This window comes from Phycodurus eques, chromosome 2 (genome assembly GCF_024500275.1).
Source record: "Phycodurus eques isolate BA_2022a chromosome 2, UOR_Pequ_1.1, whole genome shotgun sequence".
Classification (NCBI taxonomy): Eukaryota; Metazoa; Chordata; class Actinopteri; order Syngnathiformes; family Syngnathidae; genus Phycodurus; species Phycodurus eques.
In genome coordinates, this window is record NC_084526.1 from 43,525,168 (window position 1) to 43,551,168 (window position 26,001).

The 26,001-nt window shown below is 40.2% G+C and overlaps 1 protein-coding gene across 3 annotated transcripts in view; it reads right to left on the reverse strand.

The window, feature by feature from the left end:
- Positions 1-26,001, reverse strand: part of pde3b (phosphodiesterase 3B) — a 50,474-nt gene that overhangs the window by 13,066 nt on the left and 11,407 nt on the right. For all 3 annotated transcript variants that reach the window (XR_009768200.1, XR_009768199.1, XM_061670915.1), the window contains exons 3-8: positions 6,799-6,849; positions 5,064-5,312; positions 3,798-3,943; positions 2,746-2,846; positions 1,189-1,420; positions 1,012-1,103 (exon numbers count right to left, since the gene is read on the reverse strand). Coding sequence is in view for 1 of the 3 variants with exons in the window: in XM_061670915.1 (XP_061526899.1) it covers positions 1,012-1,103; positions 1,189-1,420; positions 2,746-2,846; positions 3,798-3,943; positions 5,064-5,312; positions 6,799-6,849 (871 nt within the window). In the remaining 2 variants the exon portion in view is untranslated. The remainder of the gene's footprint in view (positions 1-1,011; positions 1,104-1,188; positions 1,421-2,745; positions 2,847-3,797; positions 3,944-5,063; positions 5,313-6,798; positions 6,850-26,001) is intronic.

Sequence of the window (26,001 nt, forward strand, 5' to 3'; positions counted from 1 at the left end):
TATTGCTGATCAATTGATCGGCGTTTTCTTAGTCTCATCATGTCAAAATGTGAACAGCATGATGAAAAAGACTCTTGAACAACTCATTCTTAAACCCACAAAATTATTGGTCTATTCATGGATGAAACACCTGTGCAAAAAGTACTGAAACACTGAAAAGTTGGACATTGTTGTATTAAAAAGTTTAAAGAAGGTCAAATGAAGCTCACCCGAAAAGGTTAGACAGTGAACCCCTGCATAATCGCCATTCAGCATTCACAAATACGTGGAGGTTTTTGGGGAGCCTATCCTCCTTTATTCCATGAAAAACTCCTCTTTCAGTGAATTGAGGAGTTTCGTGTAGCTGTATACGTAGAACGTTGCCATCATCTTGAGGCATGTATAGGCAATTACTATACAAAACAACTTTTTCAGGGGGCTGTAACTTACCCGCAGATATTCACTATTCGTGTCAGGACTCAGTCCTAATCTCCTGTAGTGCATTTTACAGTCATGGAAAATGTTATGAGACCACCCTTGTTTCTACCCTTTCATTTTTTCATTTGAATGCCTGGTTCGGCCAAAGGTACAGCGTATTCCCTGAAGAATACAATCAAAACAACCAAAATGCAGCCGATTCCATACTTTGTCCTATTAGACATGCGGAAATCTATTGCATTTGCACTCATTTTAGTTTTTGTCAAGAAAATGGAAAGATGGCAACTCTAAAATGAAACGCTTACGATCTGTTATTGTTGTCATCATCATATGTGTCCAAACAAATGTACCTTTAGTTGTACCAGACATTAAAAATCAACCAAAAAAAATGAAGAAACAAGGGTGGTCTAAGAATTTTATTTTAGAGTTAGGGTTAGGATTCCAAACGAAAGCCAAATATTCCTAACGTTATATGAGTAGTATGTGTACACACACTCTGCAGAGAACCTACAGTACTCTCTTAAAACTTACTAATGAAAGGTCTCACTTTCAGGCCATTAAATAATGTCTATTATTGGGCGTAATTGTATTTACCTGAGCGCCTGCGTTGGGCCTCGCTGAGGAGTGGCTGATGAAGATCCCCCAAATCGCTGCTGGAAACCCCCTTTGGCATCTGACGCCCGCAGCTGGCGTGGACAAGTCAAGTCTCGTGCATGACTACAATTAAACAATTATGAGCAAGAAGTTCCTGCTATTTGTTTTTTTTTTTACCTGGTGCAAAGAGGTAAAGCGGAGCTGCGGAATGCCTGCTGGAAGTCACACGAGCTGAGCGTGTAGCCCAAAGGCTTGTGCAGGTTCAGGTTGACACTTGGCTTTGTCAGGAAGTCCGCTGTGTCTGGGAACTCCACAGGCGACCGAGTGACCAGGGACGATGAAGAACCTGTGGCTACATACGAAGGACTGTGGCTGGGAGAGGTGACGGGACTCAGACTTGGTGAGGTCCCTGATGAGGGAAAGGATAAAGGCTTTTATTAGTCAAAACCTGTTTAGTGTATTTGTTTATTTGTCAGGAACTGCGTACAGAAAACAAACCCAAGAGTAAAGCTGATCTGTGCCAGATAATAGCTTTGAAGCAAATTTCCATATGCAGTCTCTGTGGCTAGTAAGAAATAATATTAAGAAGAGTGTCAAAATTGGGTTAACAGTAATTAGGAGCAGCAAACGTTATGCAGTGAACCCGCATATTTGTGCTGTTTGTACTCAGGTCTAAGCAATGAAAGCATGGCTTTGGCGCCATCTGGTGTAATGATTCATGTTGTTGTTAGGTTTGATTTACTGAGTGTTTTTTCATCTACATTTAAGATGCCCCGTTTTGTTGGCGGTCCTTGAATGCTCCTCGTGTACCATCAAGAGTGAAAAGAGAGTGAAAGTATGTTTCTGCTTTTCTCCCAATGTAGCCAGTGTCATCTACTTTGCTTTCCCAATTTGCTTGTATCCTGTAGTTTCATGACTTAACGTCATTTGTGTCAAGTGCTAGTGTGGATATTTCTTTGCCAATTAGTTTTTTGCTAGCATGCTATTTTGGCTAGTATGTTAGCTACTACTATTGATGAATACAGCCATTTATGTACCATGGGTTCATGACTGTGTACATGCTAGGTGCATGGTTTTTTTGAGGCTTTATCTGTATGAAGTGCTTTGCCACCATATTGTGGCATCTATATGCAACTACAAACTCTTTTAAGGAGGGGCGTCAATGATTCAAAGAGTTTGCCTATTTGCACAGGGCTCAGTCGCTATCCCTTGTTCAATGACTACACGTATACAGGTACACAGATAAACTATATTATTCACACCTATACAGTCACCAAAGAGCATTTCTCTTTAAATGTACCCACATGGATTGAATTACTCATTCACATTTAGTGCATTGAAAAATATATACTTAAAATAAGTCAATGCTGACAGTCTTGGGTTCTGAAGATCATTTTTTTGTTTCTTTGGAGAAGGTTCTACAATGTGTAATGGTCTTCAATTCAGCAGGGAATTTGTTCCATTCTTTTATGGATTTATGAGATGCTGAAGACAGTTTTATATATATATATATATATATATATATATATATATATAGTACTGCAATCTAGAGTCCAACCTTGTTGGTCTTTTCTTCTGTTCAGACTGAGGTCAGGTGCAGAAAGGGCTAATGCGGTGGAAGTGCAGCGCATGAGTACTTTTAAAGACCAGACCAACATATGAGAACACAATCATATTTTTAAACACGAGCTCTTTGTTAGAACTGTGTCAGAAATGTCTGAAAATGGGCCCCACCTGTTCTCCTGGACCCTGCGTGGTAGGTGAGGGTGACAGAAGAAGACCTCTGCTTGGGAATGGTGAGCAGATTTGCATTTGGCCCATTGGACAGACCTGAGCTACATGCGACAAACAAACACATTGTAAAATGCCACGATTCAGTTGCTTTTACCTCAGCCTAAATAAAGCACAAAGCTAATGAGATGGTGATGTACTTCCATCTTGTGGAGCAAGATAGTCACTACACAATATTGTTTGCTTCTTGAATAGTTAAGTCATTCTTCCTGGTTACAAGTTACTTGATTTAAACTAACTATAGGTTTTTGCACAAAACAATATTTGGCATGATGACAAAGAGCAAACATTTTCTCTCTTTCTTTTTCATTTCTCCCACTCTATTCTGAATGTGTGAAGTGTCAGCTGAAAAAAGATGTTAGATGAGTTAAACTACGCAGGCCGAAATTTCAACAGGCAAGTTGATACGAAAATAGACACGGTTAAAATGATCATTGGGGGACCGGCGAATGAATTGACCGCTCTGTTTCTTGGATTATTTTTTCTTTTTTTTTGTAAATAAAAAAAAAAAAGAAATTACACCTTTTGGGGTATATCTGAATTAAGGTCAAATCAGCGATCATCAGTCATTTAATTGCACCCACAAAGGTACACTGGCACCGATTGTTTACAAGGCAATGATGGACAACGTCCGATCCCCTGAGGATCACAGCCACTTCCCTTTGTCTTACAACTTTCACCATTTTTGACTAATAAAGCTTATCATATCTTATTTAAATGTCTTTACAGACAACTTGAAACTGCAGCCACATCCATAGTGTACAGTATATCAGTGAAGAGTGCAGAGAGAAAGTGTTTCCCTGCTGAGGGATGCCTAGTCAGACAGGTTCCAAATGATGAAAAATCTTTTGGAGGCATGTTAACACAAGAGTTGAGTAACTTGAGTAACTATCATCATGATCATTTTTTATGTCTGGCTACTGGCCAGACATACATTATATTCAATATTTATCGAACAGACAAACAGAAATGTAGTTGTGTGACAAGAGCAGTACCTAATCGTGTTAAGATCTGGGTGGGATCTCTTGCCGGTGTTACGTTCCCACCGTGACGAAAGTGAGTCGTGAGGGAGCAGCACAGAGGAGGAGGTCGAACTCCGCCTGGGCTGAGGAGTAGGGAGGCTGTTTCTGCTGCTCAAACCCTGAAAGGGTCATTTGTGTTTATTAGTATCGATACATCTTGCATTTATGCACTGATACAACTTTGTTGAACACAGTGCCTTTATTGTGACAAAAGCTACTTGCAGACTTTTGGTCATTTTGCATTCTATAGTACAACTTACCAACAGAATGTAGCAGCAATTATATCTTTGCTGAATATAGCAGAAAAATGTAAGAAAAATTAAGCCCTGCATACCCCAACCCAACAGAAACGCACTTCATAAAGTGACAAGTCATTCCGCAAAACAATCCACAAACAGTTATGACACTCTGATTATAAATTTAAAATATAGCCACAAAAGAGATATATTGAGCATAACTAATAGACTGGAGTGAGGCCAAGAAATTACATTTTTTTACCAAGAAGAATTACATGGTCGTAGATGACCACGTCTCCCAACCAACTGTTTGATACTGAATGTATAAATCATAAAAGTTGTTCAAGTCAGGTTCCAATAATCATGTCTTTTGAATGATAATGAAAACTCATAATTTCATCAAAATTGAAGAAAGACCATTTTGGGCCATGTTGAGATCTGCTAGTGCTGGTGAAGATTAAGTATAATCCAAATAAAACTGTGATCTGTATTCCAAATCCTGTGTTACAATTTTCCCCCAGTGGAATATAATTACTGGGCATTATTACGCATATTTGTTCGTCAGTTGGTAATATCAATGATCCTCAGTGTGGGAGAGCGCTCCCTCTGGTGGTATGCAAAAGAAGCACTGTCCGAATACAGTCCGGTTGTTTTTAACTTTGTAGTAAATTACATTTGTATTTAATCTTTAAGAACAGTTTTCTTTGTTTTTTTGAACTTTTATTAAGGTACATTCTTAGCTTTTATCTGAACAAGGACAAAAATGATCATGATAAAGAGAAGGTGCGACATTTTTTTGTCGACTTGCATTTCGGCCAAGGGGGGAAGTGAGCTAATTACAATCACTTCCAGGTCGGAAGTGGAACAGTAATGCCCGTGACATGATTGTGTCAAATTGACATTTTTAGAATGGTTCTACCATGGTTTGTGTCTGCGCTCTACTCAGTGACAATGCAGTTTTGGTCATGTATTTTCGTATCGCACCACTGATGTGTGTACCCACCTTAATGGTTTTGCGTTCACTCCTCTCTACGGAGTCATCCACCCCGTCACAGGGGTAGAAGCCGGGGAAAGGGGTGAAAGGGTTGACCCGGGGGCGACACGACCCTGAGAAGGTCCCCATGAGGCTGGAGACGCTGTGCAGGGTTGAGATGGCGTGGGGCGACAAGGACGAGTCCATCAACACCTCTGACACAAGGTTCCTGGCCTCGTTGATGACTGACAGGTCCACGCCATTGCCGCTCGTCGCGCCCTGACGCGCATTAAGGAGGAACAGAGTCAAGGCAGCGATCGGCGATCTGCGTCAATGCGTACATGTTTGCAAGAAGACATGACATTTCACAACGCGAAAAACACTTTCGTCCCATAGTGACCCCCCTTTTACAGCTTAAGACTGATCATTGTGTGCAAACTCCTCATTTTGAAAACAATGCACGCTCGTGGTAATCGTGGTTAGAGTAACTACCTATGAAACAACATATAAGCCACACTGAAAAGAAAAAAACAATACTAAGAGAATAAAGTCACGTAATTATCAGAATAAAGTCTTTAGTCTTAATTTGATGACAAAGTCATTGCAAGACCTGCATTAAGCTATGGACTGGTGGTGGTCTTGTAAAGTTATACTGTAGAATAAGTAGGACAAACAATGCTCAAAAATTTTCAATGCTTTGTCATATCAAGTCCATTAACAGTATGGACATCTTCATGTGATTGTGTTAATTATGTTCCTGGGAAATGACAACAGTGCTAAGCTTTTTATTTCTCATTCTCTCATTCTCCATTGCTCAATTAACAATATTCAGAATTACTGAATGATTAAATTCGCCTGTAGTTAAATTCTGTTTTTAAAATAAAAATACAACATCTTTAACAACTTTGCAAGACTTTTTTAGCCCTGTAAAACACACTGAAAACACCCATTTTGTTGTGGTTGTTGTTTTCAGTCACATTACCAAATGTGTTTGTCATTGGGCAAATTAAGACTCCAGTTAACCTAACATGCATATTTGGGGAAAACCCATAAAAGCACGGGGAGAATATGCAAACAACACAATGATGTTCCAAAGAATCAGGAACTCCTGACCTTGCAGCAGATATGCTAACCACTATTTCACTATGTTGTCCTAACATTATATTTGTACTTTTATCATCAAATAATTTGAATTAGAGTCCAAATAAGCAATAATTTTCACTTGAAAAAGTTGTAACCCGTTTCTCAACCTGGTCAAATATCACTACGTTCAAAATGACATGCAATGTACTTTTTTTATTTTTATTTTTTTTACAATCAGGCTCGTTTGCTATAGCAAATGTATTTGTATTTACTTTTTAAACAATAGTGTCTGCATAATTTTAAGAATAGTTGGAGTCTGTAAATGACACTAAGTAGAGTCATATTAAATACCAGAAAATATATAGGACTTGCAGTATTAAATCAATGTGTTAGTGTACCCCCAAAATTGTCCTATAATAATAGATGAAACGGGAACCAAATGGGACTTTGAGCCGTGGGAGCACAATTCTTTGACAGAGTAAACAAATAGTTCCTAGAGGAGAGGGAATGTCTGAGTGCGATAAAATGTGGCAAGTCAAATATGTCAAGGCCATTATGTGTCAGCTTTCAAACAGTGTGTGTGAGCAAGAGTAGTACCAGCAATTGGTTACTTGAAGCCAGCTTTTATTAGGGTCAATAAGCTTGTTGGATAACTCTATGTGCAATGTGAGGGATTACTGACCTGATACTGTGGTTTGTACCAGTGTTTAAGATCCCAGTCCCACAGGATCATCTGAAAGGGAGAGTCACAAACATTCTTAGAAAATAAGTGGGTGCTCATAGCAGGGAGCATAAACTTTACAGGCTAAAATAAACATAATATTGCAGATTTTCACAGTGAGGGCACAGGCAGGTCAGCGTTAGACAGCCTTCTGTTAGTCCATTCTACTTGTTATCTAAATACACCGTGCAGTAAGAATTGACATCAAGATTTGTTGCACAGCACGTTACACTTCCCATGACAGGCATGCTAATGCCTGCTGCCTTACTGAAAGCGGCCTGTGGAAGAAAAGTAAACCACTAAAACCACAGCGTTGCATCTACAATAGAGCTGTGAGATCTTATCTGGCAGCAACTACGTCAATCGGCCGCATTTCCATGCTATCTGTTAGTAACCAAACTGCGCTTGCGTTCCAGAACAGAATAAAGTCAGAGTTGCGTAACACAACACCATTGGGCCTCAAATGACCCAATCTGATGTCTAGATTATGTCTAACTTGACGTAGGAATCTCCATGTAATGTAATGCTCCAACTTTGTCATCAAAACATATGAGACTGTCAGGTTTTGCTTGCTTTGGATGGCAAAATGAAGGTTTCAGAGGTTCAAAAAGCATGTGGGTCATTCCCCACCCCCACACCAATAGAATTTCAAATAATCCATGAAGAAAACACTGAACTGTACTTGCTGTATAAAATATTTGTACAAATTCTAACTATAGCTGTAGTAAAAGTCATTCTTAGATATTATATGAATAACCAAATACCTATTGAGCATACCTGAAAATGGCGTATTTTGTCAATATTTTCAGCCGTACTGTAATGGAGTACATCACTCAAGCCAATGCAAACCTATTACTCACATTATCAGAAAAAGACTTAATATTAAAGATTTTCTTTTTTACATTTTAATTTGTTCTTTAAAATATTTTATTATAGGCAAGTTTGTTCTTGACCAGTTAGCATGGTAGCTCACACAGCTAGCAAAAACACTATTTGACATTAGCATTGATTTTTTTTTTTAACCTGTTACTGTCATGAGAGTAACAAATTGTTTTCAAATAAAATATAAAAATTTTTAGTTGGGTTATTTTTTTCAATGAATTGATTCATCAGATTTTTTTTTAAATGAATTAAAAACTGTCTGACAAGATTTTTTTTTAACCTGTTACTGTAATGAGAGTAACAAATTGTTTTCAAATAAAATATAATTTTTATTTGGGTTATTTTTTTCGATGAATTGATTCATCAGATTTTTTTTAAATGAATTAAAAACTGTCTGACAAGAGGATTTGGACAATTTTAAATTAAACACTGTCTCTTGATGAAACGATTAACCAATTATCAATTAATTTGCTAATCAATGAACAGACACGACAATATTGTCATTCCGCATGTATCCGGCCTGTGAGAAATTTTCAACCAACACAATATTCCTGTACACTTCAAATCTGGTAACACCCTGAGACAAAGGCTGGTACACTCCAAAGACCGGACACCCCATCGCCAGAAAAGCAATCTGGTGAATGTGGTTAAGCGCAGTGAGGAATGCACAGATACATACATCGGGGAAACCAAGCAACCGCTGAGCAGATGCATGGCACAACACAGACGGGCAAACTCTTCAGATCATGAGTCTGCTGTCTTCCTGCACCTCCAAGAGAAACAGCACTCTTTTGAGGACAAAAAATGTGTATATTCTGCACAGATGGTTTGAAAGAGGGGTGAGAGAGGTCATATACACAAAGGTGGAAAAACAGTCGCTTAACAGAGGAGGGGGCTTACGACATCACCTTTCTCCCCCTTACAGTGTTGTGCTTTGGTCCATTCCGAAGAAACTCATTAATTCTGCCTCCAACAAACAGAACGCCTCCTTGACCGTTAGGTACTGTAATTCCACGACCACTTTACAAGTGAATGGAATATCATTGAGGGAATTTCCACCCAATGACTCTGATGGATGCACAATGGCCTCTCGGCCAGGCAGCTTAACGGCTTTCCCCCTTTTTTGCATTACAAAGGAATGAGTCCATAAGTGGTGTGGGGCATGCCTCTAAATTGGTGCATAAATAGTTGAGTTTTCCACACAAACACTGGCTAGTGCGTCCTAACTAATCCTTGTTTCCTCTTGGAGGAGACGCGAAACATCTTCTAAGACAATCAGAACAGTCCAGTTGCGATCGATTCAGTGCCTTGAGAATAAAATGTCCTGGATCAGTGAGAACTTTCACAGGCAATGAATTGTTGTATAGTAATTTCAAAGGATTTATTAAGTTACAGTATCTGTAACATGGTTCCACCAAGCAACAGCAAAATATATGATATGACAAATACAATGTCATTAAGTGTACCACTGATGATTGAGCTGGACGAATCTAATTACATGATGGTCTACTATCTGTTTTTCTTCAAAACATAAAAAAATAGTCCGTTTTTCAAAAATGTTGGTGTACAAACTGTCTTCGAATTCTGGAACGACCCATGTAGTTTAACGTAGACCTTTATGTATTTACAGGACGTCCGCTCTAAGGACCTATAAGTAGTCCGGTGTGCTAACAAGCCCGTCAAACAGGCATCATCCAGTTTCACTCCTCCAGCCACAAGAGGGCAAGAAACACACGTTTGCTTATCTGCTTAGTGCAGTGTTTCCCAACCTTTTGTTGACCAAGGCACATATTTTATCTGAGAAACTTCTGACACCATAAAACTGTCACAAAAGTATATACAGAACATTTACACAGCACTGACTTCATCTCAATTTACTCACAAATTTACTTAGTGTAAAATCTTGGCCTGTTCAGTTGAACACAACTATCCTTCTGAAGAGAATAATCTAAAGAGATTATTTGTAGTAAATACCTTTTGGACCAATTCAGTGAAATTTTCTCATAAATAGCTCAACACAAACATAACAGTAATTTGCACAAATAGATCCCGAAACAAAGTTTTTTTTTTTTTTTTCTGTAACTGTGTTAACGAGCTTCACACGCTGCATGTGACATGAGCAGAACAGATTGTTCCATAGATGAGTGGCTCAAACCCATATCCTCTAATCACGTGCCGCTTCATTGATCAAAGTGGCATGTTGGGTGTCATCAGAATCCGGACAATGCGGCCAAACATTTAATATGGCAAATAAGCCCTGCCATGGCAACCAGAGACAGAGGCCAACAAAGGTGAGAAAAGAACCATAGCAATGAGATGGTGGGAGATGGCCAGAGGACTGAGTAGAGTTGGCCTTCCTGCTTGTCTACTAAGCATCATCGATCATCTGGAACAGACCAGTAGATCTGAAGTGCAACCCCAATTCCAATGAAGTTGGGACGTTGTGTTAAACATAAATAAAAACAGAATACAATGATTTGCAAATCACGTTCGACCTATATTTAATTCAATACACTCCAAAGACGAGATATTTAATGTGCAAACTGATAAACCTTTTTTTAGCAAATAATCATTAACTTAGAATTTTATGGCTGCCACACGTTCCAAAAAGACTGTGACGGGGTCATGTTTACCACTGTGTTACATCCCCTTTTCTTTTAACAACATTCATTAAACATTTGGGAACTAAGGACACCAACTGTTGAAGCTTTGTAGGTGGAATTCTTTCCTATTCTCGCTTCATGTACAGCTTTAGCTGTTCAACAGTCTCCATTGTCGTATTTTACACTTCATAATGCGCCACACATTTTCAATGGGAGACAGGTCTGGACTGCAGGCAGGCCAGTCGAGTACCCGCACTCTTTTACTACGAAGCCACGCTGATATAACACGTGCATAATGTGGTTTGGCATTGTCTTGCTGAAATAAGCAGGGGCATCCATGAAAAGGACGTTGCTTGGATGGCAGCATATGTTTCTCCAAAACATGTATCTTTCAGCATTAATGGTGCCTTCACAGATGTGTCAGTTATCTATGCCATTGGCACTAACAGAGCCCCATACCATCACAGATGCTGGCTTTTGAACTTTCCGTCCATAACAGTCCGGAGGGTTATTTTCCTCTTTGGCCCGGAGGACACGATGTCCACAATTTCCAAAAACAATTTGAAATGCGGACTCGTCGGACCACAGAACACTTTTCCGCTTTGCATCAGTCCATCTTAGATGAGCTCGGGCCCAGAGAAGCCTGCGGCGTTTCTGGGTGTTGTTGATAAATGGCTTTTACTTTGCATAGTAGAGTTTCAAGTTGCACTTACGGATGTAGCGCCGAACTGTATTTACTGACACTGGTTTTCTGAAGTGTTCCTGAGCCCATGCGGCGATATCCTTTACACGTTGATGTCGGTTTTCGATGCAGTGCCGCCTGAGGGCTCGAAGGTCACGGGCATTCGATGTTGGTTTTCGGCCTTGCCGCTTACATGCAGTGATTTTTCAAGATTGTTTGAATCTTTTGATGATATTATGGACCATAGATGATGAAATCCCTAAATTCCTTGCAATTGTACGTTGAGGAACATTGTCCTTAAACTGTTCGACTATTTTCTCACACACTTGTTCATAAAGAGGTGAACCACGCCACATCTTTGCTTGTGAATGACTGAGCAATTCAGGGAAGCTCCTTTTCTACCCAATCATGGCACCCACCTGTTCCCAATTAGCCTGTTCACCTGTGGGATGATCCAAACAGATGAACATTCCTCAACTTTCTCGGTCTTTTTTGCCACCTGTCCCATCTTTTTTGGAATGTGTTGCAGCCATAAAATTTTAAGTTAATGATTATTTGCTAAAAACAATAACGTTTATCAGTTTGAACATTAAATATCTTGTCTTTGTAGTGTATTCAATTAAATATAGGTTGAACATGATTTGCAAATCATTGTATTCTGTTTTTATTTATGTTTAACACAACATCCCAACTTCATTGGAATTGGGGTTGTAAAACACATCGTGATTTGAAGGGCTATAATTTGAACACGTGAATGAAGACAGTAAGTACCGAAATGAAAGAAAAGTGCATGTTTTTCGAGTTACAAGCCGTCGCTTGCTCGACTTTTGCACTTTCGTCCACTTCTGGAATGGGACAAAACAGTTAAACTCGCAAATATGTGCGTGCGAACGTTTTTGGGCTTAATTAGACAATGTAAAACCACTTTCTTTCTTCACCTTTTGATCATGTTTCCATATATTACAATACTGTGCTAGATTTTAATTCAAAGCATTAAAACAATTGTGTTTTTTGTCGGCTGTAATGGATTGTCATTTCCATTCATTTCAATAGGTGACGGAGCAAATTAAACATGTTCAGCGTTAAATTAGCATTCTATGCTAAATTTGGTGCTACGTTAGCTTAGCGAGTGCTCCGATTTATGTCTAAGTAGAGCTAATATTGTTTTTGCGTCCACCTTTAAATTGTGTCAGATAACATACATGTAGCCCTGCGATTGGCTGGCGACCGGTTCAGCGGTGTACCGCGCCTTCCGCCCGAAGATAGCTGGGATTAGGCTCCAGCAGCCCGCGACCCGCGTAAGGATTAGCAGTCAAAGAAAATGGATGGATGGAACATACATGTATACTGGTTAATGTGCCTTATGCAACTGCTGAATTGTAACTAATAAAGTAACTTCTAATCCAACTGCGTTACTTTTCAAATGAAGTAATCAGTAAAATAACTAAGTTACTTTTTAAAGGAGTAATCAGTAATAAGATTACTTTTTCAAGGTAATTGTGGCAACACTGGTACCGACTTAAGTGATACAATGAATGTACATCCCAAAGTCATCTGTGTTTTGTCTTAATGTGAAGAGACTCACTTCCATAACATCAGAGTTATAGATTTTATGATCGCAATTATTTTAACTTCCATTATTTCCAATAAGAAAATAGTGTGGTAGATTGGACTTTGCCGGACCGAAGATGTTCCGCTGTATTTCTGATGACCTGCTTACTAGATGATCCAGAAACAGGAAAAGCTTGTGCCACCATTACCACCTGTGTCACAACACACAGCTTAGTGTATGTGCTGAAGAAGGGGGATCTTTCAATTCAATGAACAGCAGATATTTTCTTCAGCAATGTTATGACAACATGACATGATGGCATAGACGTGGTGACAGCCAACTAAGCTGTTCTCACATGCCGACACGCTTGCATAACAACAATACAATACTTCTCACGCCGAACACATTTGGGTGTACAAGGACACGCTTACATTCTGAAGTCATAAGCAAACATATGTCACCACCTCTAATTGCTACGCTCGCGTCTCAGCACATAGTAAAGCACTTGTGTTTGTGCGTTTTATCAACATCAACAAAATATGGAGCACATTGACAGGAGCATACAAAAAAATATCACAAACATGCTGACTTTCAAGCACAAAGTAGGACATTGGGGGACAAAACAATTACTTAAACTAAATAAATATCTCATAACAGGATTTAATAAACTTGTGCAAGCTATAAGAGGGCCGGCTAGTTGCACCTGCGTGTCATATTGGCGAGGCTGTAGCACTGCGGTGTGAGAGGAGGGACCTTGCTCAAACTGATAAAAACATGCTAACTAGAGCGTGTGCGCGCGGGAGGGTGGGCCAGAGAAAAGGTATCAATGGCGGGCAGGACATTTGTATGGAGGAGGGTGGTCGTGCTGACGTCAACCTGCAGCGACGCACGCTGATAATGACGACTGAGCTCCGGCTGCCAAAACACGCACAGGAAGGAAAGAAAAATGATATGGAAGGGAACATAGAAAAGGATGAGAAGTCTGCAATTTGTATTTGTGTGTGTGTGTGTGTGTGTGTGTGTGTCCTGTTCCACAAGTTCCACAAGACCAGGAAGGGAAAAATGGCCTGTTGCAACTAATTTGACCATCTTCACTGAAGAGTTTACTCACTTTTGATGCCAGCGGTTTCGACATTGATGGCTGTGTTGAGTTCATTTTAGGGGACAGTAAATTTCAACTGTTATGCCAGCTGGAAACTGACTACATTGGGGAAAAGTGTCACTTCTTTACTGTTGTCCCATGATAATATACTGTATAAGAAAATGTTTACAAAAAAATGAGAAGTGGATTTGTTTTTTATAAGACACTTTCGCTAGATCTTGGCAGAATGAGTCATGTCATGAAGCACCGTGCTAAAGCTCCGAATAGCTGGCCAACGGTGTGATCAAAGGAGGAAGTGCAGTATACTGCTGACGTGTTTTCTGACGTCTATAAAAATTTTCAATTCATGTTCAATTCAATAAAGTGCAACCCCAAGGTGGGACACCATTTGCTTTGAAATGCTGGCCAAGAGTCAATCCGTTCAGATTTATAAAAAAAGGAAAAAAAAACAAAAAAAAAAAGGAAAATGAAAAATATTATATTGCATTCCAGTTTCTGACTGTCACCATCATCAAGCCTCTAGTATCTGTACTGGCAATGTTTTAAGAAACAGTTCAAAAGCCACATATTGAAGTGTACTAGTAGTATATTAAAACGATTTTTTTTTTTTTAAAAAGCGTCACTCTTAACTATAGTGACAATGCCAGGCTTGCTTTGCAGAAGTGCCACACATGTCAAAGTCACTCAATTCAAGTGAACCAATCTGATACTCAAACTCTATTAAAATAAAAATAAAAAACTCCTTTGAAGACAAGTGATGACTTGTACAGCAGTGGAGGAAAGCATAGGAGTACAGTTTCTGCCAATCAAAAGGGACAAACAACGTGCAAACTCCACAAAGAAAAATCCAAGGTGAGATTCGAATGTGCATCCCAACGTTTACACAATGCCATACAGAAAAAAAACATAAATGTGTTTGAAGTAACAAGCGTTCAAAGCACTCTACAAGGAGCTGTCTGGATCATGTGACGCCAGTGAATGTTCATTATCCCCCAAACAGGAAACTAGAACAGGAAGTGTATTATTTTTCCAGTCATAGAGTCCTGGAAATGAACCCTTGAATTTAACTTCCCAATGACTGCATATTATGATGACTGCTATGTTAATCGGCTGTTTTTCTTTTTCTTTGCGTCATTCATTGTTTTTGTGGGCCAACCAATTTCCTAATGACTTAGTCCAATGATCGCATGTCATGTGAGGTAAAAAACAGAGAATATACGCACTGGGTTGCACACGAATGTTGGGAAGACACCTTGTATTCTACTCCTCCGTCCCTCGAGCCTTCCGGTGCAGTCGACACGCAATTGACTTGACCGAAGGGTTGTACAAATCATTTTCAATCAGTGTTTTCTCGACTCAGACGTTCGAAGCGCTCCAGGTGACCGGTGAAAAATGATTTGATGAGGGAAAATAACCACGCAAAATGTCATCCCTTGCTTTGACACACAACTTTCCAAAACTGTCCGCTCTTTGTCCTAGTTGGAATGGCTCCAATGAGTTTAATATACACTGCTGATAAAGTCAGCATCCAAAGAATTCCCACCAGTCAGGGACATGAAAGAAGTTTCCAGTTCCATGTTTTCCAGGCTCTTGTTCTAAAATCCCGAGTCTCTGGACGCCATGTAATGTCATATCCAACACAAATGAAGATCATCTATCATACTGTACTTTTGACAAACTCTACATTTTCCCTTACAATAACATTCAATTAGCTCTCAATGTTCTTTTCTGTCTCGCCCCAAAGAAGCCTCTCACAGTGTGTTATTGTGTTCGTTGTCCAGGCTAAACCACAGACATCTCAGCTCACAGCTAGACAACGGAGCAGCACAAACATTAACCGCTACGCACTGAACCTGATTCACTTTGACAAATTTATGAAAATGTTCAAATGTTAACAGAACACCAAAATGTCCTCATCATTTTACAGGAAGCCAAAGTTCTATTATTGTAGAAGATACAGGGGTATTGAAGAGCGGAAATACCTTTTTGGGCATCATGTCACACTACTTTAATATTACCAGTTGTTTTCCACTGGAGGCTGTCTACATACACTGACAAATGCCATTTAAAACATTAGAATTTATACTTGTTTTATTATTTTAGGACCTCAGTCGAATTTCCCTTAAGGTAGAATTATACATTTCAACACTCACCTGGAAAAATTCCTCGAAAGCCACAAAGCCTCAGAGGTTGAATCGGTATCTTGGCACGCTACTTGTCGTCAGCTCTCCATTAATGTCTTTTGTTTTTCAGCTTCCTTCTTTCTTTTCTGTTTTGGCGATGCTGCCACAAAGAATGTGTTATAACGACCCTATTGAAATTGAATATGCTGTTACGTTGTAGCAATGTAGCAACAAAAACGGTATATGTTTTTGTCCTGAATACTAACGACAAAATGGCTAAAGCGTCTATTAGTCGACAAAAAATAGAATTGAATGTGTGCGCTGCTATCACACTAAATATTACAGTAATGAATGATTATTATTATAAAACGTTATGTGCAGCATGCGTTAAACAGGTTAGCCTTGTTCTCAGAGTTTTAGGGTCTTCTAAAGCATAAAGTAGTTCTGGCCCGCCGATAAGTGGAAGAATATGGATGGGTGGATGGGTGGATGGGCTTGTACTTTTCTCAACTCTTTTGCCACGATTGACAGTGGAATAATTTTTGTGGCATTTGAACAAGACTGTTTTAAGCAGAGAGATGATTTCATTTCCTGGTATCATTCCTTGACAGCTAATTTGTGCTAACCTTTAAAACTATGTACTGTATTGAAATGAGACACCCTACAGCCAAGAGGAAACCCCCACTCACCCTTGGTTTTGGCCCTGAGTTTTATCACAATGCACAATTTTCCTGCCTCTGTGTTCACACTCCAGGGCTGCTTTTAGTTGAGATCATGCATTCTCAGAAACACTCCAAATTAAACACTAAACTTTACATACCGTATTTTCACGACCATCGGGCGCACCGTATTAAAAGGCGCAGTCTCAGTTACGGGGTCTATTTCTGTATTTAACACACACATAAGGCGTACCGTACCGTATTATTGGGCGCTGGCATGGTAAAACAGACGCTAGCTTAAAACATACGGTAGCATCCATGCACGCAAAAACAATGTTTTTAAAAAGGCAGCGGGAGCAAAATGGAGTTTGGTTGTACTTTATTGAAATATTTAACAATGCACTCACGTTATTTTTGGAGCAATCCTCATCCACAAATCCATCAAAGTCCTCACCTTCTGTATCCGAAACGAACAGCTGGCCAAGTTCTCAATCGAACACGCCGGGTTCGAGTCAGTCCCGTTGCCGTGCGAAAGCTCGAACAAGCATCCGCAATCCATTGGCAAATTGTGGCGTAACTCGCCCGGTGCTGCCTCCTAGTCTTAGTAAAGCTGTGTTCGCCATCTGTCATCCGTGGCTTCCATGCCGCTTTTTTCGGGGGTCCTTAGCCAAACCGATGTTGTTTTGCACAATGCACACCCCGGAAAAGCTCCCAGTCAGCCAAGCGGTAAAAAAAAAAAAAAATTCAATTAATAAAATTAATAAAATAATTTAAAAAAAACACCCTGGCGCGGGGGCGTGGCTTTAGCGTCCTCTTTAACGCACCCTCCCCTGTCCTCAGCCACGTCCGCTTTTCCTCTGTTTAAGCAGCGTGTCGGCAGTAAATGCTCAAAAATGTCAAGCGGCGCGCTCATCACACAACAACATTTATAGATGTTGGAACTCGGTGCACACATAAGGCGCGCCGCATTATAAGGCGCCCCGTCCATTTTGGAGAAAATTTAAGACTTTTAGGTGCGCCTTATGGTCGTGAAAATGCGGTGCTTCAATTGTTTGGGCTCCTTGAATCTGTTACCTGTCATCTAAGTTAGCGTAGACCATCAATCCATGCTCTCTGGATACATTTACAAAATCCATATGGGGCTAAAACAATTTGTGATGCTACTTAAGCGGGGATTTTTCGCTGACATCTGAAATTTTTTCGAGAGATTTATAAAAAAAAAAAAAAAAAAATAAATAAGAATACTTTTTTTTTTTTTTTTTTTTTTAAAAAGCCCACATAACATTATTTTTAAAATGACAACTCAAAATTATCCATCCATCCAACTCTGTTCCGCTGATCCTCATTAGGGTCACGGGCGTGCTGGAGCCTATCCCAGTTGACTTCGAGCGACAGGCGGGGTACACCTTGAACTGGCCGCCAGCCGATCGCAGGACACATATAAACAAACAAACATTCACACCTGCGAGCAATTCAGTCTTCAAGTAACCTACTAGTCATGTTTTTGAAATGTGGAAGGAAATGAGGAAATCCAGAATGATATGCAACAAAATATCCTCTATTATTTCGTTGCACTCAAAGTTCTTACCAGTTCTGGTGTGACGACAACTTTATGGCGACACTATTCAAATTTGAAAGAGGTATGGTTGTCTCATGGGCAGTCCTGAGGTTGCTGAGTTTATGATTAATCCTTTCTATTTGAATAATATACAATGCACTTTTGTCTGGCAGCTGCTGGAATAACATCTAATCATCTAATGTTGCATAGTGTAGGTTTCCTTGAAGTCAAAATTCAGATTGTCATCTTTTGCAAGAGGGGTTTGGTCATACATTTGGATAGAAAATGGCACCTAATTTTGGTAAGCAATATGGAGACTTACAGAGAGAGAGAGTGCTGTTACGTTTTGTAACTTTATCGACTCAAGCCACGAAAAGACAGAGGCATCCACCTGTGGGCCAAGACCTTCGAGGCCAATTTAAACATTTTGTGCCTTTTCCAAGGGCAGCAGCTATTCAACTCGATGTTTGCAGATATGATTTCAGAAGCAGTCCAGCAACGTTAGGTCTTTTTCAATCAAGTTGTGTTTTGACAAGTACTGCGCAGCATTACTAGAGGACAATAGTTTCAGTTCAGCATTGACTCACACTTGTCAGACACAGCGGTGCTCACAAGAACAACAAGCACCACACACAGGCCGACATAAATGCCACAATCCGACTAAGGTCAGCCCTTCGACGTCAATGATGAACTTTTTACCACAATGGTATGTTTCATGTTCAAACCGCCCATAACTTCAAAAGTCTGCAGGCGACTATCGGTGTTGCCAAAACAGGCCTTGTACAGCACTTGCAGGATTACGCCGAGCATAAATACAGCGCAACGATGCATTTGAGTGCAGTACAAGCATTCGTTCTGGTATCTGTTTCTCTTCTCTGCTAATTGAATTGCAAGCTGTCTAGAAAAATACAAATTGCAGCAAAATGGAAGAATGTAACCACACAAACGGCTTCAGGATAGCAAAGACTTAGAGAGGATTTATTTGGACGTGCTGTTTGAAGCCGTGCGTATTCAATTTACAATCGAACTCAGACATTCAAATGTTACTGCCAAATGCTCATGTAAACATGATCTGTTTTATTGCATGAACATAGAAGAGCTCACATAATTCTTCGTCCTAATATATAGGGTTTGGGAGCCTACATTTTCTTTCAACAAAATCCAAACCCACGGTGAGGACAAATGACGTGGGAACTCTGCAGAGCACTGGCAGAGAGCCTGATGTAAATAATACAAATTGTGATTTTTAACAGCCTTTCTGATGACAGTGCTGATGTAAACATCCCACGTCCCCAAGAAAGGAGTGCCATTTTTATATGAAATAAAAAGTGCGGTACCGAACACTTAACACATGCAAATTTATTTTACAACTGCAATGCACTAAACAACACAAACTCACAGCTGTATACAGTTTTGGCTGGCGAGCAGGCGGACAAAATCTCGTCAGGACTACTTATTATTATTATTTTTATTGGCAAATATGTGAAACATATTATATATATATATATATATATTAGTGTGACATAAAAACATTTATCGTAGAATATAACCCTCCATCATTTATTTATGTTGTTATTTTAGATTTTAGATCATATATCCACGCAAGTCGACTTTCTTTTTCGTGGTATATTTCTTCTTCGTGTCTACTTACTGCTTTGACATGGTGCCCCTAGTGTTCAGACTGGGACATCACAGTCGGGTACACCAGGGCCTTCAGAGCAACCTGACAAAAGTGTGTTCCTAAAACTCAACTGGTTAAATGGAAGGCATACTTGAATGTAACTTGAAACACATTGCCGTTGTTATTGTATTTATTTATGTGAATTTTTTGAACTTTATTATATGCTTTGAAAACTGTACTAATATATTTTCAGTGGTATTTCTCTACTGGACATTTATATGTCTTTTTTTAATTTTTTTTTTTATTCATTTTATTGATGAGCAGGTTGCCATTCCAGGTCATTTTAAGGAAAAACACTCTCACTCTGATATATTTCGTCATCAGGATATAAAATTACCTAAAAATGGATATTTCCTCTTTGCTGTGCATTTATCTGTAAGCACACACTAGTTTATAGCGCAAGGGCACCACAGTCGTGGGTCTGAACCGGGATCCCCACAGCGGCAAGCGCTGCACTTCACCACTCGGCACGTAGAGCTTCATATGTCAATATACAACTGGACAGTTGTTTTTGAGGGTATAATAAGCCACATGACCTGATCTTGCTGTATCCCCTCTACATATATTAGCCTAATTCCGATCATGCTTTTAAAGGTTTCATTTATCAAGGACAATCGACGCCAGGGGACAAAGGTGATCTCACTACAAATGTTTTTCTAATGAAGCAGTGCCCAGGCAGCCCGAGACCAATAAAAACTTGCTGTCTGAGGCATGAAAGTAACCCTTCGTGTGCTTCATGCTGTGATCAATTTTAGTTAAAAATGGGTGAACATCCAAACTGTGATGTCAACTATGTTTGGGGGTGGGGGGTTTCAAATGTATGGATGGATGTCTTTTTATAGCTGGAATCTTTTTGTCCAAATACTTAACTATAGTAACTAACTGAAGGCAAAGTTGTGTTTTTTTGGTTTTGTTTGTTTTTTGGGGATGGGGGTAGATCACATCTCTAAGTGCAGTCTTCTACCACACGAGGCTGTTTGGACCTCTGTGGTTGGGAGGCATCGGGGCAACAGGAAGGTTATACCTGATATGGACATGAGAGCGAGATCAGCGACTCAGAGCCTTGTAAGGGAACATCTGGTTTTATCGTGGAATCAGTGCAAGCTCCTCTCATAAACACAACGCCTGAGCCCCGGAGCTCTGGCCAATAACAAGCATGCGATCACAAACGCCATGCATCAGAGGCGAGCCATGAGAGGAGGCGTTAACAAAAGAAGTGGAAGCGAGAGAGAGAGAGAGAGTGTGAGAGGAAAGACTGAAACAGTGATTGTTAAAGTCAATCATTTACAAGCAAGGGAACGAAGAAGCATTTGATTTCTCATGCGTGCAATGCATACATGGAAGTAGACTGTGAAATGTGTCACTTCGAAGTCAAAGATAAGTACACCTGTGAGTCTCATTGTATATTTCTGACAACAATGCTGTGGCCGACAGGGATGATTTCAGCAAACATCCCTGTTAATGTGTTCCATAGCAACAAAGGGCATTATTTCAGGCTGTCCTTTCCCCCCTCTCCCAATCACAGTGAGGGGGCCTGGGTTGGCTCGCAGAGGTAAAGGTCACCATCGCTCCCGCCTCCAAACATGCCTCGCCCACAATCTGCTGATTCTGACTGCTGTTTGTGCATAGTCTGGGTATAGGATGACAGACGAAAAAAAAGTTGATACTGGACAACTGGGTTCTGACAACTTAAAAGAGAGTGCAATTCTAAAGAGTTACGCTTACCTGCCACAACATTAAATACATCTAAGATTCAATATAAAAACATTTCTGAAGATAATAAAGCTCAGTTTTGATTGACACTGTCAGAGAGGTATTCATTTCACAATATGTTTGTACATTTGCAGAGGTTTTGAACTGAACTACATCATACTGAGAGCTGCTTCTAATACTGTGGTTCCAATTATTGAACTGCATAAGAGGGACAGACTATTAGAGACACCTCTCACGTATTAATGACACTGTGCAGGACCGCCGAGGTTTTCAGCTCGATAAATCATTGTCAAAACTCAACAGACAAAAGTGTGAGAGCGGAGGTCAGGACACAACGCAGGAACCGCTTCAGAGATTTGACATGGCCTGCGACAGGGTGAGGCGGATGGCTCTTGGTGTACTGGCACGTAGCCCCACTGTCAGATGAGTCACACCGACAGACCTGTGGCAGCTTTGCTAAACAGAGTCAAGCGGAGCAAAGGTGCTACCTTACATGCCTGATTTACTGCCCATGCTAATTTGTCAATTCAATGCCCAGGTTCCATTATCACAACTGAATTACACTGATGTCTTTTACCATATTCTGACGTTGTTATTGACTTCATGTATGGCAGCAGTCATCTCTCTGAGGTTTTGTGCGTCATTGCAACTTGTACGCAAATGACTGTAACACAAAACTCTTTATATGTCCGCCACGCAAGTAATGTAATGCATCTTTAATCCGCGCGTATGCCAGGCCAACTTCTGCGGTCGGCGGCCCAGCGCCCATTGCCAAATCCCCAGTATCTGTGAAGCCGCGTCATGCTGCCTGCTGCTCATATGTGACATCAAGCCCATGATTTAGCCACTTGATCCTCGCATACAAGTTCAGCACCGATAATGACAAGCGAGGGTCACACAAAAGGTAGCGGCAGTGCACTGCAACCAACACTGAAACATTTATGGGGGTGAGACTACTTTAAAAATCTTAAACAAATAATGGAAGACGTGGGAGACAGAATTTGGTATTAAGTGAGTACAGTGTTGCCTTGTCTTACGTGTTTAATTCATTCAGTGATCCCGCGTGTAAAGCGAAACACTCGTAACTCAAATCATCTTTCCCCATTGAAATGAATGGAAAAGCCATTGATCCGTCCCGGACCCCCAGAAAATACAAACAGAAATGTGTGTACAGTGTTTTTTTAAATAGGAAAAATAGCACTCTGTAGTTTTGTACTTTAAAAAGAAACACATTTTGAGAAAAGGTAAAGAATTAGTCCATGTAAAGTGAAAATAAACATGTCATAAATTTGAGACACCACAGAGATGAGTCTCGTTAACAAGCGCGCCATATTTGAATTAAAAAAATAAATAAATATCACCAAATATGTAAAACGAGGCTCCAAAATCGTGCAAAACAGAGACGTCCTCTCAGCTCTCCGACGCTGTGGGTGTGTCTACTGAATGCGCTGAAACATCTTTCGCCAGTCAGTCATATACACGCATACATCCAGCATAAGCCTACGCATCACTATACATTTCAGCCACAAAAAGATATTCCCTAAAAGCCTCCGGTGGATGGAATATATCCCACTGAGTTGTTGTGAGGATTTTCTATACTGCGACAACTTGATGCTAGCCGTTAGCTAGCTCGCTGATTAACAGGCTTCCGGACGCCACGGGGTCATCCAATTTTCAATTTGCATAATAATCAATAAATGTACTTGTATTTGCACTGAAACAATCGGAATTTGTTTTTGAATAGACCTTATTTTTAGCTTATAAATCATGAGAGTAGTGGTCTGTCCCACTTGAAGTCAAATTTGGGGGAATGTGTACCACGGAATTAAATGAGTTTGACTCCACTGTTTTAGAACATTGATTGAAGTGTGGTCGTAGTACTACCACTAGAATCACAGGTCTGTTGTATTTACATTTTTAGTACTAAATTTATTAGAATTGAATCTTTTAAAACTGTTTGTAAACCTTTTTAGGTATAAATTGTATTTAACTTATGCGCCATACATTTTATTTATAATATTTAAGTACCTTTTTTAATATTGCTGCCTTACAATAATCTCAAGTATACCTTATAGGAATAAAACCTCTGTCTCGTTTTAGATGAACACCTGGGCCTACTTCACTAGTGTATTTTGATGTTGGTCATGACGGTGGTACCTGTAGAGCTAAGTATTTTTTTTGGGGGTGAAATTGGTGGAAAAAGTACCACTTCTTGAGAACAACTGACCACAAAACATTGAACACTTTTAAACACTACTAAACATTTCATCAATTTTGTACTGTCCAAAAGCCTGAGACCACCAAACGATTTGCTGTTTTAGCAATGTTATCATGATCATATGAAACTGAGATGAAGTGAAAGTAATCCATAGAGCTTTGTATTTGGGTTTGTTTGTCCATTTATGTGTTAGCTTACGGGCTATTTCCTGGAGGATGGTGAACGGACGGGAGGTACCAATATGATTCTCGGGTGTGGATGCTTCTATTGATGCCATGGTGACTTGTAGTATATTTCAAAAAAATAATAAAAATTTAAATCCTATCTGCACACCAATTCAGATCCACAGCTAAATATAATGTCTTCATTTAATCGCTAATGACCCAATTGGAGTGCATAGCTTGGGACTGAGTGCTGTACTGCGCTACGCAAACAGCGCCTCTTTCCAGTGTCCGTCCGGCGCGCCCTCCCTGTTGGCCATGTAGGCAAAATAATTAGATAACACTGCATGCGTCGTGTTTCTCCGCAATAGAGTTTAATGTCGGCGAGAGTTTGCAGCCACATGTGTCTGTGTATTTGTGCAAGGAGGACACAGACATGCTAAGCGTCATCCACTTTGAACACAGAGTTGCCGCACTCTGGCTGCATTTTTCTCACCCCTCCGACTTACTGGTACTTAAAAATGTTGAAATCGAATAATATTTGCCAGCTAAAAATCACAGTTTGGTTTTGGTACCGGTAGTTGGTGCAATACTACTTTACAGGGTCATTAAAGTAAGCACTTTGCCTCTTTTTCAAAGTCAAATATTTGCTCGCAACGTGACACAAATAAAATTTGGAAGTACCACTGTCGTAAGGTTATGAGCGCTCCTAGCAAGATGGGAGGGTTATGTTTGGTGGGGGGTGGCAACGACACAGGTGAACAACGGCGGGCAGCCGGAGAGCAAACTCGATCGGATGGGGAAGATAACACGGCCGAGGCTTTCCTTCACCACACACAAAAAAAAGAATCAACAAAGTCTCTCTCACATTATGTGCAGGGAGGCAACGTGTACATGTGTATGTGCAGAGGAGGGCATTTGAGGTTCTGTGTTTAGTTGTGCACTGGGGGAAGGGTGCCTGGGCTGACACACTCACAGACTAAATAAAAAGTGAAGAAAAGGGGGTGGGGACAAGCATTTTTTCATGATCATTTCTAAACTTTAACATTCAACTTTATTTGTACACGTTACACAGATTTTGATTTGTTGCAGTTATGGGAAATAGCGATGCCGCTGGTTGAAAGTTGGGCTTTTCGTAGCACCGATTAATAGCGCTTCACAGTTTTTGCCCTTTTCAGTGGGATCTGCGCTGAGCTGCTAAACACACACAAGCCCTCCTCTGTAGCTGCGGCTGACGTCAACCGTCACTTAGCAACAGCCTTTTGGTGTAAAAGCAGCGGCGCTGACACCGTTTTCAAAAGAGGCACACAGAGAAAGACAGAAGAGAAAATACTGAGAAAACGAGAAACAGCGCAAGAGGGAATGAAAGAAAGAGCGTCTGTGGGGGGTGAAAATGTGCTTTGTTATGGATAGAATATAAGCTAAAATGATTTTCAATGGCAAACAGAGTGAAATGACAATCAATGACAGTCTTGTCTCTTCCTGGAAATGATCAGCAGAAACCCACGTTGTCTTAATATCAGTTAGGTCATCTGGAGACTATTAACCGGCAGTAAATTGAAGAGAGAAAAAAACATTTACGACATTCTTCCATTCAAGTATGGACTCCCACTGTCACTTAAACATTCTCTTTCCTTTTTCCCTGTCACTGGGTTGTGCAAACATTTGAGCACATGCAAGGTTCAACAACCTCTTTCTGAACCTAAAAGCTGAGCCACCACAACAGTTTCCATTGAAGGGAACATCTTTGTGCCTTTACAAGCTTTAAAAAGGAGTCCTTTAATGCCTCCTCGTCCTGCTCTGGGAACACCGATGTCTTCACTTATTTGCCATTTGATTTTAAAGTAACCAGAACGGGCTCTCAATTCCAAAAACGTGTGTGCCGATAGCGCTGCATTCCTCTTTCCAGACCAACAATTTGTGCCTCTACAATGCACAAACTGAGCCAAGAATGAACTTTTCACATCATTAAAAAACAAGCAGATACAGTAGACGAGGTCAAGGGATTACATCGAGGACACGCTGCTATTCGGTACCTTGAAGCTAAAAGAGCCTGAAATAAACAGCAATTTATAAATTTGATCAATGACGACAAGTACGTAAACGAAGTAACAACATTAACGCCTCTATGAATATGCCGTGAACACTGTTCTGACAGCACCTCCTCCTGCAAGCTAATTGCTGGGGATCATGACGCAAACAGTTACCAGGGCAACGCGAGTTTTGGAGT